The 19,551-nt window shown below is 42.6% G+C and overlaps 1 protein-coding gene across 1 annotated transcript in view; it reads right to left on the bottom strand.

The window, feature by feature from the left end:
• Positions 1–392: 392 nt before the first annotated feature.
• GFRAL (GDNF family receptor alpha like) overlaps positions 393–19,551 on the bottom strand; it is a 70,817-nt gene continuing 51,658 nt past the window's right edge. The window contains exons 8-10 of the mRNA XM_075863681.1: positions 18,846–18,926; positions 2,167–2,248; positions 393–462 (exon numbers count right to left, since the gene is read on the bottom strand). Of these exons, the coding sequence (XP_075719796.1) occupies positions 393–462; positions 2,167–2,248; positions 18,846–18,926 (233 nt within the window). The remainder of the gene's footprint in view (positions 463–2,166; positions 2,249–18,845; positions 18,927–19,551) is intronic.

Genomic DNA, 19,551 nt, shown 5'->3' with positions numbered 1-19,551 from the left:
AATACTCAGTGTAAACAGGGCCAAAAGAAGCCTCAAAACAAGCTCCAAATTAAAAGAAGCTTAATTTTCAGCTTCAAAAACGCCTGAAAATCAGAGGCTGTTTTCTCGAAAACAGCTTCGTAATTTCAGAGGTTTTTTGTTAAGCGTGTGAACATACCCTGCAACTGAGTCTTGTGGTTAGTTGGACAGCTAAGTAGCACATACCAGTGATACAAACCGTCACTTATATTTACATAACAAAATCATTAAAATGATTTATTGAACATATATCTTGTAGTATAAAAGCAAAGAACTAATCTAAACTATAAACTCAAATAGTAAAACATGATTTTAGATTGGCTTGAATATCCCATACATATGACAGACATGTCAGAATTTATATTTCACAACGACTAGGAATTCATCAAACTTTCAGAAACATTTCCACGTGGGACAGCAGTTTTTTTCTGTGATCTACAAGCCCTACAAGAAAAACAAAGAAAATCAATCCAGATATATATATAAATAATTTTTTTATTGATTTTGTGATTTGTATGGTGGATATAAATACTTTAGTATCTAATGCCTCCGGCTCTTTCACCATTTCCGTTGTTAGTGTTTTGGGGTTCAATTAAACCATTCAGGTTAAAGTTCATTCAGTCCTGAAAGTTAAGTTGTAAGTTGTACCTCCTTCCAGAATAATGCAATACTTTTTTTTCTACAGATGCTCATGGGATCTTTAGTTATTTGGAAATTGATTGATATCACATTTTTTTTGTATTATTATGTTTGTTTTAACAAAAATTATTATTTTTGAAACATTGTTTAACTGTAATTGGTGTTATGTTATGTTTTTATATTAAGAATTATTTGGCATACAGGGGGCCGCCATGTGTAATAACATCTGTGTAGTGTGTCACTGCACAACACATAGACAGATGGTGCACGGTACAAACAGGGCATAGGAAAGTAGGGACGGCAGGCACAGTTCCCAACGTAAATGGAGTGGTGAAGTGAAAGAAAGAGCCAGATGCCATATATCTGGAACCCAGAAATCACTGCAGTGAATGTTCCATGGCCGTTGCGCTGAGTATACTGAGTATCATTGTATGCTGTGCTAGAATGGCTTCTAGGAGAAAGTATAACATCTTATAGACCATGTGCTAACAAACAAGCTCACTGACAGCTTCACAGAAAAAAAGGTGGAAAAACTGCATGCTTCACAGGCAATGCCTATTGAGTTTTGACCTTGCAGGCATGTCAGAGAAATCAGGGGTGTACATACATAACCTTTATTCATTTTTAGAACATAAGCAATGAGAGTAAATGTACTACTAAGGGCCCATGCACACAAACGTGCTTTTGTGGCCGCAATTCCCCCGAAAATCCATGGGAGAATTGCGGCCCCATTCATTCCTATGGGGCCATGCACACGACCGTGGTTTTCAGTCTGTGCATGGCCCAGGAGCCTGGACCGCAGAAAGAACGGACATGTCTTATCACGGCCGTGTTCTGCAGTCCAGGCTCCTAGCAAATAATGGCCGTGACGATGTGCACAGCCCGCGATTTACGGGCGGCTTGCGGGCGACACTCCTCCCCGACCGACCCGAAAATCACGGCCGTGCACATGGCTAGTCTGGTCATAAACAGCACAGTTTTTCATGAGTTTAGATAAAGATTCATTTAACTACTACCATAATTGTAATACTGCATTTCAACAAATTTAAATATGAAATTTCAAAAAACTCTTTGGGCAATTTCATGATTAAATGCTAAATATGTTTGCTGTCATTGATATAACCTTATGTCGTATGCACACAACTGTATTACGGATCCATGGTGTACAGATCTGTAATACAGTGCACATAAAAAATATATTATCTCATAATATATTACTAAATCATTGAGAAAAAAAAAAGTGAAATGTTCCATCAAATGGTGTGTTATGGTGGTATTTTTCCCTAGAAGCATTGTTATTCATACAGGCACCAAAGAAGGCAAACAAAGTGCCTATGGGACTATAATACCCTGGACTTTAGGAGCTCTTAATTGTATTCAAGTTGTACTAAAACCATACTGTCACTGTACTAAAATATTCTATGAAAAGTATAAAGCTCAGACATAATTATTACTATTGGATACAAGAAATCAACTGCATTTCTTTTCTATCTCAAATACTGTTCTTACCGTGTTTGAAGTAAAGTCAAAAGAATAATTCCAGAAATAAGTATTATCCCAGAAGTATAAGCAATGATATAAATCACAGCATCTAAAAGACAAAACAGCACTTCCTGGTTAATAAAAGCATGAATTATTTAGAAGTGCTACTCCATTGCTACATAATATTACCTATTAATTATTTCCTTCATTATTTCCCAATGAAATTTGAGAAAGACTAGAAATATGACAAATCAAATATATTTGATTTAGTCCGTTTAAACCATTAGATGCTGTGGTTAATAGTGACAGTAGCATCCAAGTGGTTGAGAGGGGGGAGGTTCCCTCTTTCACCCCATCGATGCCCCCGCAATGCAATGCAATTGCAGGGTGCCGAGTGTTTTTATGGCAGCCGAGGGTATAACAAAGGCCCCCCAGGTCTGTCTTCAGTGTATGCTGATTAGGCCCAGCAAAAGGCAGGGCCTAATAGAATGCCTGTAGTTTTTTCACTCATAGGCATATTACACTGCAATACAGAAGTATTGCAGTGTATTATAAAAGTAATCAATTGACCACAAAGTAATGTTCCATAGTGATTTAAAAAAAAGAAAGTTACTAATAAATAAATCAAAAATCCCAAGTAAATAAAATGAAAAGCCCACTTTTTTCCCTTACAAAATGCTTCATTATAAAAAAAAATTTAAAAAAAAGTTACAGAAACTATAAAACTATTATGTTACTTAAACCACATCGTGAATGCCGTAAAAAATAAAAAATAAAAAACACTGCCAAAATGTCTGTTTTTTTTGTGTAATAGTAGTAAAACATAAAAAAACAATATCAATTTGTTATTAACATAATTTTAACGAAGAGTAAAGTTATGTTGTTATTTAGGGCCTGTTCACATCAGTGTTTGATTTCCATTCATCGGTTCCGTTCAACCTTTCCGTCGGAGGAACCGTTGAACGGAAAGCCAAATGTTTGCGTTATCATTGATTTCAATGGTAACGCTTCCGTTGCGGTTGGTTTCCGTTTTTTTACGTTCCGTAAAGCTTCCATTATTTTCACGGAAACATTAACGTAGCGGACTATGCTATTGTTTACGTGAAACAATAGCGTGGTGACTAAAGCGTTAATATTTGAGGCTGATGTGCCTTCTAATAAGCGCTACATTTTAAAGTGTGTTGAATAACAATATAAAATTTAGATACTTTCTAACAGTAGAGTGGGAAAAAGGATATTTATTGCCTTAGTTGAAATCTGTAGTGTTAACTTGGGGACATGTGACACCTTATAGATCTGTCGGACATGCAAGTTTACATTATAAATTTCGCTTGTTGTGGTTGTTAATGTTTTCAAACATGTACACAGAAGCTGTTGTGGAGGACTCGAGGGTCCAAATATTGTTTCTCATGTATAACGCTGTATTAGTTATTATTCACCAGGGGGCACTGTGACTGCTAAATGGTGTTGAGGTAACATGCGCTCGTTGTAGTGGGCCCGCATACTCCCTTAGTTAACCCATTGCTGCTGCAGTCATTTTTAGTTTTTTTCATTACATTTTTTTCCTCCCTGCATATTAAAAGCCATAACTTTTTTGTTTTTTTGTTTTTCGAGTTGTAGATTTTAATGGCACCATTTAATGTCCCATGTACTGGGAAACGGAAAAAAAAAAAATATTTGTGGGTTAAAATGGTTAAAAAAACAGCACTTCCTCCATTGTTATTTGGTTTTCGTTTTCACAGCATTTACTGTGCGGTAAGAACAACAAGTTAACTTTATTCCACGGGTCAATATAATTATGACAATACCAAATTTATATCGTTTTTTTATGATGTACTACTTTTGAAAAAGATATTTGTTAAAAGATAATTTGTTTTGTGCCACCTTATTCTGAGAGCCATAACTTTATTAATTTCCCATCGATGGAGTGGTGTGATTGCTTGTGTTTTGCAAGGCAAGCTGAAGTTTTTATTGGAACCATTTTTGATCACTTTTTATTCCACATTTTTGAGAGCTATTGTGACCAAAAACAGCAAATCTGAGGGTTAAATAATGTTGTATTGTAATCATTCTGACTTTTACAGATGCGGCAATATCAATAACATTAATTTTTTTATATATATTGCTTTATGCACCTGTGTGTCCATCACATGACCAGGACGGATTTTTATCCATTTGAAGTTAACAATAAGGCCATGTTCAGACGTGGCAGAATTTTTCCGCTGCAAATGTTGGTGCAGGTTTGGGGCAATTTCGCAACGAATCTGCAGCAACATTTGCATATTTGACAGGTAATTCAAACGTTGCAGAAATCACAGCGGACTTGCCACTTCTCCGCAATGTAATGAGCATGCTGCGGAGGGTAAATTCTGCACCGCAGCCTAATTTCCGCACAGTTATTTTCTGCAATGTCTGAACTAAGTTTCCTAAAAATGTATAGAAAGAAATGTAAAAAACGGCTGCTGTAGAATTCCACTGCGGACTGTCCACAGCGGAAATCAACAGCAATTCTGCCATTTGAAAGCCATTAATAATAGGTAAGAAAGTAAAGTTAAAAATCATATAACTCTTCATTAGTCAATTAATAACACTGAATCTGTGAAAGGGAACGTTCAGATGTAGCGGGAATTTTCCGCTGCGGATTTTGCTGCAAATTTGTGGCAAATAACGAATCTGCAGCATGAGCATGTTTGATGGTTTGTCCAGACTTGGCGTAAATTACAGTGACAGGGTCATATCTGTAGGAGATGCCTGACTATGTGGATTTGAAAGACACTTTAAATTACAATATTTGTCTGAGAATCAGTAGATATTAGGTGCCATCTCTAAGTGTACAATATCGCAGAAAAAGAAAGCAGCAAATCAGTGCTTGTGCCAGAACCAGCATTGCATTATTTCATTAGGAAAAAGGAAGCAGTTTTGTAGATTTAGCAACATTCCAAGCTGTTTATGGTACGAGCTGGTCACTGAAGCTTAACCCCTTAATGACCGGGCCTGTTTGTACCTTAATGACCAAGCCAGATTTGTCAAATCTGGTATGTCTGACTTTATCAGAGAATAACTCTGTGAAAGTTTTGAATATCCAAGTAATTCTGACATTGTTTTTTCGTCACATGTTGTACTTTATTTTAGTGGTAAAAGTAGACTGATACGATTTGCGGAAATTAATTAAAAAATAGAAAAATTGAAGAAATTTTGTAAAAATTACCATTTTCCCCTATTTTTAACTGCAATATGTCACATATGTACACACATACTGTACAATTTTTTTTAATTAAATATATATTTCTATCTCTTTACTCCATTTTGGCAGCACTTTTGAAAAAATAAAATAAATTTTCAGCAATTTAGAGGACTTACAAATTGAATAATAATTTTATAAATTTTGAAGTACATTTTGTTTTCCGGCACCAAGCCAGGTTTTCAGAGGCTCATAGGTCTCAGGGGAGATTCACACGAACGTTGCGTTTTTGCGCGCGCAAACAACGCAGCGTTTTGCGAGCGCAAAAACCATTTGACAGCTGCGTGTGTCATGCGTGTCTGATGCGCGGCTGCGTGATTTTCGCGCAGCCGGCATCATAGAGATGAGGCTTGTCAACGCCCGTCACTGTCCAAGGTGCTGAAAGAGCTAAATCTTTCAGCACCCTCGACAGTGAATGCCGAACACAACAGCGAAAAACCTGTAAAAAAAAAAGATAAAGTTCCTACTTACCGAGAACTTCCCGGCCGTTGCCTTGGTGACGCGTCCTTGGTGACGCGCCTCTCTTGACATCGGGCCACACCTCCCTGGATGACGCAGCAGTCCAAGTGACCACTGCAGCCTGTGATTGGCTGCAGCCTGTGCTTGGCCTGTGATTGGCTGGAGCTGTCACTTGAACTGAAGTGTCATTCCCGGAGGTCGGACTGCAGGAAGGAGACAGGAGTAATCGGTAAGTTAGAACTTCGTTTTTTTTTACAGGTTAATATATTTTGGGATCGCAAGTCACTGTCCATGGTGCTGAAACAGTTTAACTCTTTCAGCACCATGGACAGTGACTATCTCCTGACGTCGCGTACCGATAATTTTTTTGCCGGGATCGGCCAAAACGAGTTTGGCCGAACCCGGTGAAGTTCGGTACGCTTGTCCGGCTTCGCTCATCGCAAAGACACTCCGTTTGGATGTTCGGAAACAGAAAAGCACGTGGTGCTTTTCGGTTTTCATTCATCCTTTTCACTGCTGTTGCGCGAATCACGCTCGTCCCACGGAAGTGCTTCCGTGTGGTGCGCGTGATTTTCACGCACCCATTGACTTCAATGGGTGCGTGATGCGCGAAATACGCAGAGTTATTGAACCTGTCGCGCTTTTTGCGCAGCAGACAAACGCTGCGCAAAAAGCACGGACTGTCTGTACTGCCCCATAGACTTGTATTGGTCCATGCGCGCCGCGTGAAAACCACGCGGCCCGCACGGACCGAATACACGCTCGTGTGAATCCCCCCTCAGAGTGATGGAAACCTTCACAAATGACCCGATTTAGAAAACTAGACCCCTTAAGGTATTTACCTAAGGGTATAGTAAGTATTTTGACCCCACAGTTTTTTGCTAAATTTAATACATAGCAGGTGAAAAAAAAAAAAAATTAACTTTTTTCATAAAAGTATCAGTTTGAAGACCAATTTCTTTGTAAAGCGACCATGAGAATGAAGAAACACACCACAAAATCTATCACCCTGTTTCTCCTGTTTTCAAAAATACCAACATTGTGGCCCTAATGCGCTGCCTGGACACACGGCAGGACCCAAAATGAAGGGAGCACCCGGAGGCTTTCAGGACTCATATTTTGCTTGAAAATGTTTTAGGCCCCACTGTACATTTGGAGAGGCTTTGAGCTGCCAGAATGATAGAAACTCCCCATAAACGACCCCATTTCGAAAACTAGACCCCATAAGGTATTTATTTAGGGGTATAGTAATTATTTTGACCCCACAGTTCTTTGCTAAATTTAATGCATAGCAGGTGAAAAAAATAATAATTTAACTTTTTTCATAAAAGTATCAGTTTGAAGACCGATTTCTTTGTAAAGCGACCATGAAAATGAAGAAACACACCCCAAAATCTATCACCCTCTTTCTCCTGTTTTCAAAAATACCCACATTGTGGCCCTAATGCGTTGTTTGGACACACGGCAGGGCCCCAAAGGAAGGGAACACCCGGAGGCTTTCAGGACTCATATTTTGCTTGAAAATGTTTTAGGCCCCAATGTACATTTGGAGAGGCTTTGAGCTGCCAGAATGATAGAAACTCCCCATAAACGACCCCATTTCGAAAACTAGACCCCTTAAGGTATTTATCTAGGGGTATAGTTAGCATTTTGACCACACAGGTTTTTTGCTAAATATATTGAAATTAGTCTGTAAGAATTAAAATGTACTTTTTTTCTGAAACAACATAGAAATTTTTATTATTTACAAGGAATAACGAAGAAAATGCACCCCAACATTTGTAAAGCAATGTCTCCCGATTACGACAATACCCCATATGTGGTAATAAACTGCTGTTTGGACCCACAGCAGGGCTCAGAAGGGAAGGAGCGCCATTTGGATTTATGATTTTGCTGGAATGGTTTTCGGTGCCATGTCGCATTTGCAATGCACTGGAGGGACCAAAACAGTGGAAACCCACCAAAAGTGACCCCATTTTGGAAAAGCCTTCAAGGAATTTTTCTAGGGGTATAGTGAGCATTTAGACTCCACGGGTCTTTTGCAGAGTTTATTAGAATTAGGGCGCGAAAATTAATATCAAAATTTTTTCCACTAAAATGTTGCATTTTCTCATTTTCACAAGGGATAAAGGAGGAAAAAAACAACCATTTTTTTATAAAGCAATTTCTCCCGAGTACGGAAATACCCAACATGTTGTCATACGTTTTTTCATTAGAAATGAATTAACCCTTTCAGGACTGATCCATTTTTTGCTTTCATATTTTAGATTTTCACTCCCCGCTTTCCAAGAGCCATAACTTTTTTATTTTTCCATCAATAGAGTGGTGTGAAGGCTTATTTGTTGCGGGACAATCTGTAGTTTTCATTGGTACCATTTTGGGGTATGTGGTGTTATAGGTAAGAGAATCAAAAGTAGGTTACTAGGAGGTAATTTCATAACTCCCTCTGACACAGAAGATACATCTGATTTGCATAGGAAATGCAGATCTTTGGCCATCAAAGGATGTCCACTGTCTGACAAATGTTTAATTGGCTCTTTCCTCACCAAGGTGCGAGATGTGCTGATTAAGGATTTGTCACTAGGGCTGACCAAACATCCTGACCAAACATCTAAAGCTATGCAAATGGTTGCCTGTGGTGTGTCTGTCTGTGGACCAGGAGAAACATGGGAGAATGGCATGGTGTTCAAAGAAAGTATGATACATCAAGGCAAACCCCGTCATAATTTATATTTGTAATGACCCACATAGCTAGTTATGATCAGGGAAAATAGCCCTCATATATATGTCAAATTCAGATCCCTACACTCAGAGGAACTACCTGGGATTGGCTATTGGCTAAAAACATGGGCCTATTATAGTGGTGTTTGATATGCCCTGGTTGGTAAATGTCTGCACAGGTGAATGCAGGTAATATTATATTTCTAGGGGATTCCTGCAAGGACACATGATCACTTTTATGTTTCTCTATAGAAATACAACTGTGTAATGGCAGGAGTACCCTTCATTATCATATGAACAGCCTCCTCTCAGTGACATCACCAGCCAGTGAACTGGAGGGAAAAAACTGGGTTTAAAATGCCATGAGAAGTGAGGGTCAGTGTCAGTCGTTGGGGATCCATATCTCGGTTGGAGTGACTGCCCATATTTTCAGCTGTCCCCACAGCCAGGATATCGCCGCTGTACATCAGTAAGGTTTTGTTCTGTTTCTTTTATCCCTTTTATTTTCATAAACTGTTTGATTGCATTGTAACTGTATGTATATTTTTTATCTTTTATTCTGACAACTATTTTATGTATTGCACTGCACTATTGTGTATTAAATCTGAAATATTTATAAGTCTCTTCCTTGTAGTCTTACAGAACTTAATCTTCCGAAGGTGAGGAACGTTACCTGTATTTTATGTTCAATTTAGATAACCTGTGTTATAGGAACTGGTGTTAAGGGAACATAGAGACGTAGGCCCCTATTGCCTAGATAAGTATAGGTGGTGGTAGCATACTGTGGTATAAATTATTGGGGTGTTGGAAACTACGGGAGTAATTTAGCATAATCCTGTCATCTAGAGTAGGTGGGCGTGGATTTGTGAGGTAAATTAATAAACTCAGTAGTGTAGTTCACCCCTGTGACGTGACCTGAGATCGGCGATCGTCACAGATTGGTGGCACAGCGGTGGGATAGTGTTATTGTCATTTACACTGTTAAAGACGTTAAGTGTTTTGTTTAAGAAATTAACCTTTACACTTAAGGGCTGGAGTATCTTTGAAAATAATACAACAGTCCACAAGGAAGAACTCAGTGCATACTATTTGTCAGCTAACATACATACGTGCAAAACAGTTTCCCTTCCCCTTCTTGTTTTTTCTTTTCTTTCTTTTATTTTTAAAAACCACTGATAAGATGGCAGAGGTGTATAGAAATAAGAGGAAAGATGAACTGCTAGTCCTCTGTGAGGAGAGAAGGCTGGACGGAATGAACAAAAGTAAAGCGGATCTGATCCAAGCATTGGTGGCAGATGATACACAGCTCCACCATTCCGTGGGACCAGAGCGGGAAACTTCAGCCTCAGAGGAACAGACAGGAGACTCTAGTCAGGATCTGGCTGGGCATGGCAGTACCAGGTCTCAAAACGGTATGGAGTCTTCTCTTTCTCTAATCCTCCAGCAGATGGGCAACTGTGATCCAGATATGCGAATGCAACTGGTGATGCAAGAGCGTCAAGCAGAGCGAGAAGCTGCACAACGTCAAGCAGAGCGAGAAGCTGCACAACGCCAAGCAGAGCGAGAAGCTGCACAACGCCAAGCAGAGCGAGAAGCTGCACAACGCCAAGCAGATTGAGAGTTTGCAGAACGTCAAGCGGAGCGAGAGTATGCAGAACGCCAGGCAGAGCGGGAGTACCAGCTCAAGTTGACCCAAATGCAGCTGCCAAGTGCTTCATCCTCACCTCAGGGTGAGCCCACGGACACAGTCAACCTTAAACCCCGTCTAGAGCGTTTCCCTGTCATGGAGAAAGACGGTGATCTGGATGTTTATCTAAAAGGTTTTGAAAAGGTCTGCCGACAATTCCAACTGCCACCTGCAGACTGGGCTAAGTATCTGACTCCAGGGCTGAAAGGCAAAGCTCTGGAGGTGTTTGCAGCCCTGCCCACAACTATCGATCAAGATTATGAGGTTATTAAAAAGGCCTTAATCCAACGATTTAACCTTACCCCAGAGGTATACAGGAAACGATTTCGGGCTTTGCAGCGCACGGGTACTGACAGTTACTCAGACCTGGCCGATGGACTAAAGAACCACTTCAGGCAGTGGACGCAGGGATTAGCTGTCAACACCTTTGAAGATTTGGAGGATCTGATGATCCTGGACCAGTTTCTCCACACCTGTCCTATGGAAGTACGACAGTTTATTTTGGACCGTGAGCCCAAGACCCTGGATAAAGCTGCCCAGATAGCGGATGTATATGCCGCCAACAGAGCGCCAGAGGCGCGAAAGCCTGCTGTTCCAGGCTGGAAAGGGGGAAAGCCCCCTATTAACACTTTTGCCCCTACTCGCAGATCACCAGGAGGTGTTGCCCCTGCCCCACTTCCCAGGCCTGCTGTTGATAATCGCAGGTGTTTTGGATGCAACCAAGTGGGGCATATCAGCACTGCTTGCCCAGAGAAGAGGAAAACTACCCCTTTGCCCAAACCATCTATTTTGTCCCCAGCAGTTTTGTTTGTGGGTGGGAGGGAGAGGGCATCTTGTGACAATTTACAAGCGGTCACTGTGGGCAAGACGGTTACCATGGGACTGAGGGACACTGGTGCCGAAATGACTCTTGTCCACCCAGAGCTTGTTTCTTCAGAAGACATTATCCCAGGAAAAACTCTAACTGTTTCTGGAGTTGGTGGTCTGATCCCGGCCTTACCCATGGCACGAGTTTACCTGGATTGGGGGGCGGGAAGAGGGATGATGGATGTGGGAGTGACGGATAAAATCCCCACTAATGTGTTACTAGGAACCGATCTGGGACGTTTAGTCTCCAGATATATTTCTTCAGACCATGAGGAGGACTCTAGCGTACTTGCTGCCCCATGTGTGTCACCGCAGGTAGTATATGATAATAATGAAACTGTCAATACTAAGGAATGTGATGACCCTGTGTCCAGCAATGTTATAGAATTACATAATGTTACTGTGCTTAGTGATAGCCTAGACTTATCTAACAATGCATTGGATATAGACTGTATAACTAGCAATGATGTAGGTGATTGTAAAGCGTCAGATAATGATTTGTGTGTAGATTTAGTAGCGGGAAACGTCATAAACATGCATGAAATCCCTGTCACATGCACACACACACCAGTTCACCAAGACGGGGAGAAGGTTGTGTCCATTTCTCCTGTGACGCGCAGTCAGGCTGCCTGTAACACAAACCTGGGTTCTGGGCCCCCTACTGTGTCTGCTGCAGAGGAAGTGGGGACAGCTGACAGCCCGCAGCCAGCGGCAGAACTTAGTCAGAATGTGTTGCTATCAGCCAGTACAGACGCAGAATGTCAGTTGTTTCAGACGGCCCTACGCACTGACGATAGTCTGCAGAAGCTGCGACAGCTGGCTGATCGGACCCCAGAGGAGGGGGACACTGAAAAAATAACCTGGGACCAGGGGAGACTGTATAGACAAAGTATTTCCACTGACCCCCAGCAGGATGTATTAAAAGACAGGCAACTAGTGGTGCCACGTCAGTTCAGGGAACAACTCCTGCGGGTGGCTCATGAGATACCACTAGCTGGTCACCTAGGGATAAGTAAGACTAAGAGTCGTCTAAAACACAACTTTTACTGGCCTGGCCTGGGGAATGATGTGACAGATTACTGCCGTTCCTGTATTGTGTGCCAAAGGATGGGGAAGTCGGGACCTGTGCACCGGGCCCCCCTCATTCCTTTGCCCATAATTGATGAGCCTTTTCGACGGATTGCTGTGGATCTGGTAGGGCCCTTGGCCATACCCAGCAGTTCTGGAAAGCGCTTTATCCTGACGGTAGTGGATTATGCCACACGTTACCCAGAAGCCATAGCATTATCCTCCATCAGGGCTGATAAGGTAGCAGACGCCCTTCTGACCATATTTTCCCGTGTAGGATTTCCCAGGGAGATGCTCACAGATCAGGGGACCCAGTTTATGTCAAATTTGATGCAGTGCCTCTGTAAGAAAATACAGGTGCAACACCTGGTGGCCAGCCCTTACCATCCTCAGACTAATGGTCTGTGTGAAAGGTTTAACGGGACCCTCAAGCAGATGCTACGAATGCTTGTGGCGTCCCAAGGGCGAGACTGGGAGCGTTATCTCCCGCACCTGCTATTTGCTTACAGAGAGGTACCGCAGGCATCAACCGGTTTCTCACCCTTTGAGCTCCTGTATGGAAGGAGGGTACGGGGACCCCTAGATCTCATGAAAGAAGCATGGGAGGGAGAATTGGTTACACCAGAGGTCTCTGTGATAGATTATGTCTTGAAATTCAGAGAGAGGATGCAGGAACTGACAGGCCTAGTACATGAGAACATGGTGCAGGCACAGGCAAGTCAGAAGAGGTGGTATGATAGGAATGCCCGAGAGAGAGTGTATGCGGTGGGTCAGAAGGTATGGGTACTGGTCCCTATGACCCAAAACAAACTCCAGGCGGCATGGGAAGGCCCATATCCAATTCATCAACGCCTCAACGATGTGGACTACGTAGTCACGATCGATCATGTTCGCAAGAAACACAAAGTTTTTCATGTGAATATGATCAAGGCGCATTATGACCGGGATATGTGCGCTCTGCCAGTCTGCAGTTTGCCAGAGGAGGGAGAAAGTGAAACACTGCTGGATTTAGTGGCTTCCGAAAAGGAGATAGGATCCATTGAGGATGCCGTAGTCAATTCACAGCTGTCTGAGGGTCAGAAGTTCCAGCTGCAGGAGGTACTTAACCCCTTCCTTGCCACTTTTACAGGGAGACCTGGGAGAACTCCGCTAGCAACTCACCATGTAGACACGGGGCATCACCAACCTGTTAGGCAAGCAGCTTATAGAGTTTCCCTAGAAGTGAGGGCTGACATGAAGAAAGAAATAGAGGAAATGTTAGGGCTGGGCGTGATCCAGGAGTCTCAAAGTGCCTGGGCATCACCTGTAGTGCTTGTCCCCAAAAAGGACAAGACAACACGATTTTGCGTGGACTACAGGAAGTTGAATACCATCACTGTGTTTGATGCGTATCCAATGCCCCGCATAGATGAGCTTTTGGATCAGCTAGCCGGTGCCCGGTACCTAACAATTATGGATTTAAGTCGGGGGTATTGGCAAATCCCTATGTCCGTGGAAGCGCAGGAGAGGTCCGCTTTCATCACCCCCTTTGGACTCTATGAGTCCAAGGTAATGCCCTTTGGTATGAAAAATGCTCCTGCCACATTCCAGCGCTTGGTGAACAAGCTGTTAGAGAAGTTTGCAGGGTTTGCTGTCGCTTACCTGGATGACATTGCTGTATTCAGTCAGACCTGGGAGGATCACCTGACCCACCTGTCACAGGTGCTCAGGCGTATCCAGGATGCAGGACTGACCATCAAGCCTGGAAAGTGTCAAATCGGCATGACCGAAGTGCAGTACCTCGGGCACAAGGTGGGTGGAGGGACACTAAAGCCAGAGCCAGGAAAGGTTGATGCAATTTCTGCCTGGCCCACTCCTAAGACCAAAAAACAGGTTATGTCCTTTTTGGGGACCGCAGGATACTATAGAAAGTTTGTTCCTAACTATAGTTCCCTAGCAAAACCTTTGACAGACCTCACAAAGAAGAAACAGCCTCAAATAGTTAATTGGACTGCCGACTGCGAGAGTTCTCTGTCAGCTTTAAAAGCTGCCCTTGCTAGCTCCCCAGTCTTGCAAAGCCCGGATTTCACTCGTAAGTTTGTGGTGCAGACTGACGCCAGCGCCTATGGGCTAGGCGCAGTGCTCAGCCAGGTAAATCCAGAAGGGCATGAACATCCAATAATGTATTTGAGCAGAAAGCTTCTACCGAGGGAGGTTGCGTATGCCACTGTAGAGAAGGAATGTTTGGCCATTGTATGGGCCTTGCAGAAATTACAGGCATACCTCTATGGGCGCAGATTTACCGTAGTGACCGACCACAACCCACTTAGTTGGTTGCACAGGGTAGCAGGTGATAACGGGAAGCTGCTGAGATGGAGTTTAGCCTTGCAACAATATGATTTCACTATCCAGCACAAAAAGGGCAGTGAGCATGGCAACGCAGATGGGTTATCGCGCCAGGGGGAAGCTGCGGAGATCGGCTTGGGATATTGATGGCTATATCAATGATCCCATGCCATGTCTTAAGGGGGGAGGTGTGGTGTTATAGGTAAGAGAATCAAAAGTAGGTTACTAGGAGGTAATTTCATAACTCCCTCTGACACAGAAGATACATCTGATTTGCATAGGAAATGCAGATCTTTGGCCATCAAAGGATGTCCACTGTCTGACAAATGTTTAATTGGCTCTTTCCTCACCAAGGTGCGAGATGTGCTGATTAAGGATTTGTCACTAGGGCTGACCAAACATCCTGACCAAACATCTAAAGCTATGCAAATGGATGCCTGTGGTGTGTCTGTCTGTGGACCAGGAGAAACATGGGAGAATGGCATGGTGTTCAAAGAAAGTATGATACATCAAGGCAAACCCCGTCATAATTTATATTTGTAATGACCCACATAGCTAGTTATGATCAGGGAAAATAGCCCTCATATATATGTCAAATTCAGATCCCTACACTCAGAGGAACTACCTGGGATTGGCTATTGGCTAAAAACATGGGCCTATTATAGTGGTGTTTGATATGCCCTGGTTGGTAAATGTCTGCACAGGTGAATGCAGGTAATATTATATTTCTAGGGGATTCCTGCAAGGACACATGATCACTTTTATGTTTCTCTATAGAAATACAACTGTGTAATGGCAGGAGTACCCTTCATTATCATATGAACAGCCTCCTCTCAGTGACATCACCAGCCAGTGAACTGGAGGGAAAAAACTGGGTTTAAAATGCCATGAGAAGTGAGGGTCAGTGTCAGTCGTTGGGGATCCATATCTCGGTTGGAGTGACTGCCCATATTTTCAGCTGTCCCCACAGCCAGGATATCGCCGCTGTACATCAGTAAGGTTTTGTTCTGTTTCTTTTATCCCTTTTATTTTCATAAACTGTTTGATTGCATTGTAACTGTATGTATATTTTTTATCTTTTATTCTGACAACTATTTTATGTATTGCACTGCACTATTGTGTATTAAATCTGAAATATTTATAAGTCTCTTCCTTGTAGTCTTACAGAACTTAATCTTCCGAAGGTGAGGAACGTTACCTGTATTTTATGTTCAATTTAGATAACCTGTGTTATAGGAACTGGTGTTAAGGGAACATAGAGACGTAGGCCCCTATTGCCTAGATAAGTATAGGTGGTGGTAGCATACTGTGGTATAAATTATTGGGGTGTTGGAAACTACGGGAGTAATTTAGCATAATCCTGTCATCTAGAGTAGGTGGGCGTGGATTTGTGAGGTAAATTAATAAACTCAGTAGTGTAGTTCACCCCTGTGACGTGACCAGAGATCGGTGATCGTCACAGGGTACATGCGACTTTTTGATCACTTTTTATTCTTTATTTAGGGAGCGGTGGTGACCCAAAAAATTGTGATTCTGTCGTAGTTTTTTATTGATTTTTTTTGGGGTGTTCATCGTGCGGGAAAAATAACATTATAGTTTTATAGTTGGGGCCGTTACGAACGCGGTGATACCAGATATGTGTACTTTTTTAACGTGTTCATTTTTTTTCTATAATAAAAGTCTTATTATAGGAAAAAAAGCATTTAGTGTTTATAGAACTTATAACTTTTATTTTTACACTTTTTTGAAAACATTTTTATTACTTTTTTTTACTTTTTTAACTTGTCCCACTAGGGGACACTTAGTCTTGCAGCTTTGATCGCTGCAAGAGTACATTACACTACACACGTAGTGTAATGTACTCTAACTGTCATTGTGACGTGACTGTCACACTGACAGGAAGCAGAGGAGGAACGGCCGGAGGCTGTTCCTCCGAGGCTTCCGTGCATGGCAACCCGGAGGTCATTATCTGACCTCCGATTGCCGTGACAAGCATCGGTAGCCCCCACGATCACTTCGTGGGGGCTGCTGATGTGCTTCAAACCACTTAAATGCGGCGACGGCAATCCGTCGCCGCACTTAAGGGGTTAACTGCCGAAATCAGCGGCGATGGTCCGCTGTCCGGCAAGACTGATGTCTCAGCTGTCGGGGACAGCTGTCAGCGCGGGTCTGTCACTCTGTGTTTACACAGAGTGACAGTTTGAAATGCGGACGAAAATGTACGTCATGGTGCGGGAACTAGCAGCCGACCATGACGTACATTTTCGTCCTTGGTCGTTAAGGGGTTAAAGACAAACATAATGTTATGAAGGTTGACATTAGTCTTCTTGGGAAGAAAATACCTGTATTCACTGTAAGGGCATGGCCCCACGTGGCGTATTTCTTCCGCAACTGTCCGCATCAATGCCGCACAGAATCTGCGTTGCAAATTCTGTTGCGGATCTTCCCAAAATGTGCAGTAAATTGATGTGGACTGGCCGTTGCGTATTGAGGTGAAAGTACTTCCCTTCTCTCTATCAGTGCAGGATAGAAAGAAGTGACAGCAATTTCCCTAGTGAAAGTAAAAGAAATTCATACGTACCGGCCGTTGTCTTGGTGACGCGTCCCTCTTTCGGCATCCAGCCCGACCTCCCTGGATGACGCGGCAGTCCATGTGTCCGCTGCAGCCTGTGATTGGCTGCAGCCGTCACTTAGACTGAAACGTCATCCTGGGAAGCCGTACTGGAGGAAGAAGCAGGGAGTTCTCGGTAAGTATGAACTTCTATTTTTTCTCAGGTTGCTGTATATTGTGATCAGTAGTAACTGTCCAGGGTGCTGAAACAGTTACTGCCGATCGCTTAACTCTTGCAGCACCCTGGACAGTGACTATTTACTGACGTCGCCTAGCAACGCTCCCATAATTACGGGTGCACACACGTAGTCACCCGTAATTATGGGTGCACACACGTAGTCACCCGTAATTATGGGTGCACACACGTAGTCACCCGTAATTACGGGAGCCCCATTGACTTCCTCAGTCTGGCTGTAGACCTAGAAATACACATAGGTCCAGCCAGAATGAAGAAATGTCATGTTAAAAAACCAATACGCTCCGCAGCACACATAACCATGTACATTACATCTGCGGACTTCATTGCTTAATTTTGAATCTCAATTGAAGTCAATGGAGAGCTTCCACAATGAGTCCGCAACCAGTCCGCCACAGGTCCGCAACATCCATTGTATGCTGCGGACACCAAATTCCGCACTGCAGCCTATGCTCCGCAGCGGAATTTTCCGCATCGTCTAAACGAACCCTACTAAAAAGAAGTGGAAGGCAATGGAGAAACGAGTCCGCATCGGATTAACGCTGCGTAGTGTCAACAGCGGAATTCCAGAGCAATTCCGCCACGTGGGTCCTTGCCCTATGGGTATGTGCACACGGCAGCGTCCGATATGGCTGAAATTACGGAGCTGTTTTCAGGAGAAAACAGCTCCATAATTTCAGACGTAATTGCTCGTCCTCGAATTTTGCAAGGCGTCATTGACGGGCGTAATTTAGAGCTGTTCTTGATTGAATTCAATGAAAAACGGCTCAAATTACGTCCAAAGAAGTGTCCTGCACTTCTTTGACGAGGCAGTCATTTTACGCGTCGTCGTTTGACAGCTGTCAAACGACGACACGTAAATTACAGGTCGTCGGCACAGTACGTCGGAAAACCCATTCAAATGAATGGGCAGATGTTTGCCGACGTATTGTAGCCGTATTTTCAGGCGTAAATCGAGGCATAATATGCCCGTTTATGCCTGAAAATAGGTAGTGTGAACCCAGCCTTAGGGTATGTGCACACGACCCCTTTTCAGACGTAAGGGAGGCGTTTTACGCCTCGAATTACGCCTGAAAGGACGGCTCCAATACGTCGGCAAACATCTGCCCATTGCTTGCAATGGGTCTTACGAAGTTCTGTGCAGACGAGCTGTCATTTTACGTGTCGCTGTCAAAAGACGGCATGTAAAATTACGGCCGCGTCAAAGAAGTGCAGGAGACTTCTTGGGACGTAATTGGAGCCGGTTTTCATTGACTCTAATGAAAACCAGCTCAAATTACGTCCATAAAAGACGCCGCAAAAAACGCGTGCACTTGTAAAAACGTCTGAAATTCTGAAGCTGTTTTCTCCTGAAAACAGCTCCGTAATTTCAGATGAAATTGGCGTTGTCGTGTGCACATACCCTAACTGAGCAGCCAAAGAGACTGTGCTTCATAAATGTTCAGAATATTGGCAATATCTCTATGCAAACTGCAGAAGTAGGACACATAAAATAAAGATATCATCTGCTACAAATGACATAATAACTCACCAGCATGTGGACCAGTGCTTATAATTTGCTCTCCTTGTGAATCACTATAAGATGCATGAATGTTTGGTGCAGTAACACGTTCTGTATAAAGAGATAATATACAAGAATCAGCATACTGTCTGTTCAGTGAGTCTAAAAAAAACAATAATCCATGTAATACTATACATATATACCTGTATATATATATATATATATATATATATATATATATATATATATAGGGTGAGAGAGTAGAGAGAGAGAGTATACAAATGTCTCTTTTACATGCAATGCACTCAAAATTAAGAAGTACTTATTCTTTGTACCAGGAAAACGGTCTCTAATACAGAGTCATAGATTGCTACTCAAGCCCTATATCTATACTCTGGCCAAAGCAGAATGCCTTGATCCCACTCCCACTGGCACCAAGCACCTGTGACACATGCACCACCAGCCCATGTTTCAATTTAGAGTAGAACCAAAACTTTTAGTCTCAATTAGACTATAATATTACAATAAATATTTTGAAATATCTATTTTCTATGGATGTAGTAATCCTTAGGGTATGTTCACACGGCCAAATTTCAGACGTATACGAGGCGTATTTTGCCTCGTTTTACGTCTGAAAATAGGGCTACAATACGTCGGCAAACATCTGCCCATTCATTTGAATGGGTTTGCCGACGTACTGTGCAGACGACCTGTTATTTACGCATCGTCGTTTGAC

Source organism: Rhinoderma darwinii, chromosome 4 (genome assembly GCF_050947455.1).
Source record: "Rhinoderma darwinii isolate aRhiDar2 chromosome 4, aRhiDar2.hap1, whole genome shotgun sequence".
Lineage (NCBI taxonomy): Eukaryota > Metazoa > Chordata > Amphibia > Anura > Rhinodermatidae > Rhinoderma > Rhinoderma darwinii.
The sequence above is the reverse complement of the archived record's forward strand: the minus strand, read 5'-3'. Positions and strand labels throughout refer to the sequence as shown.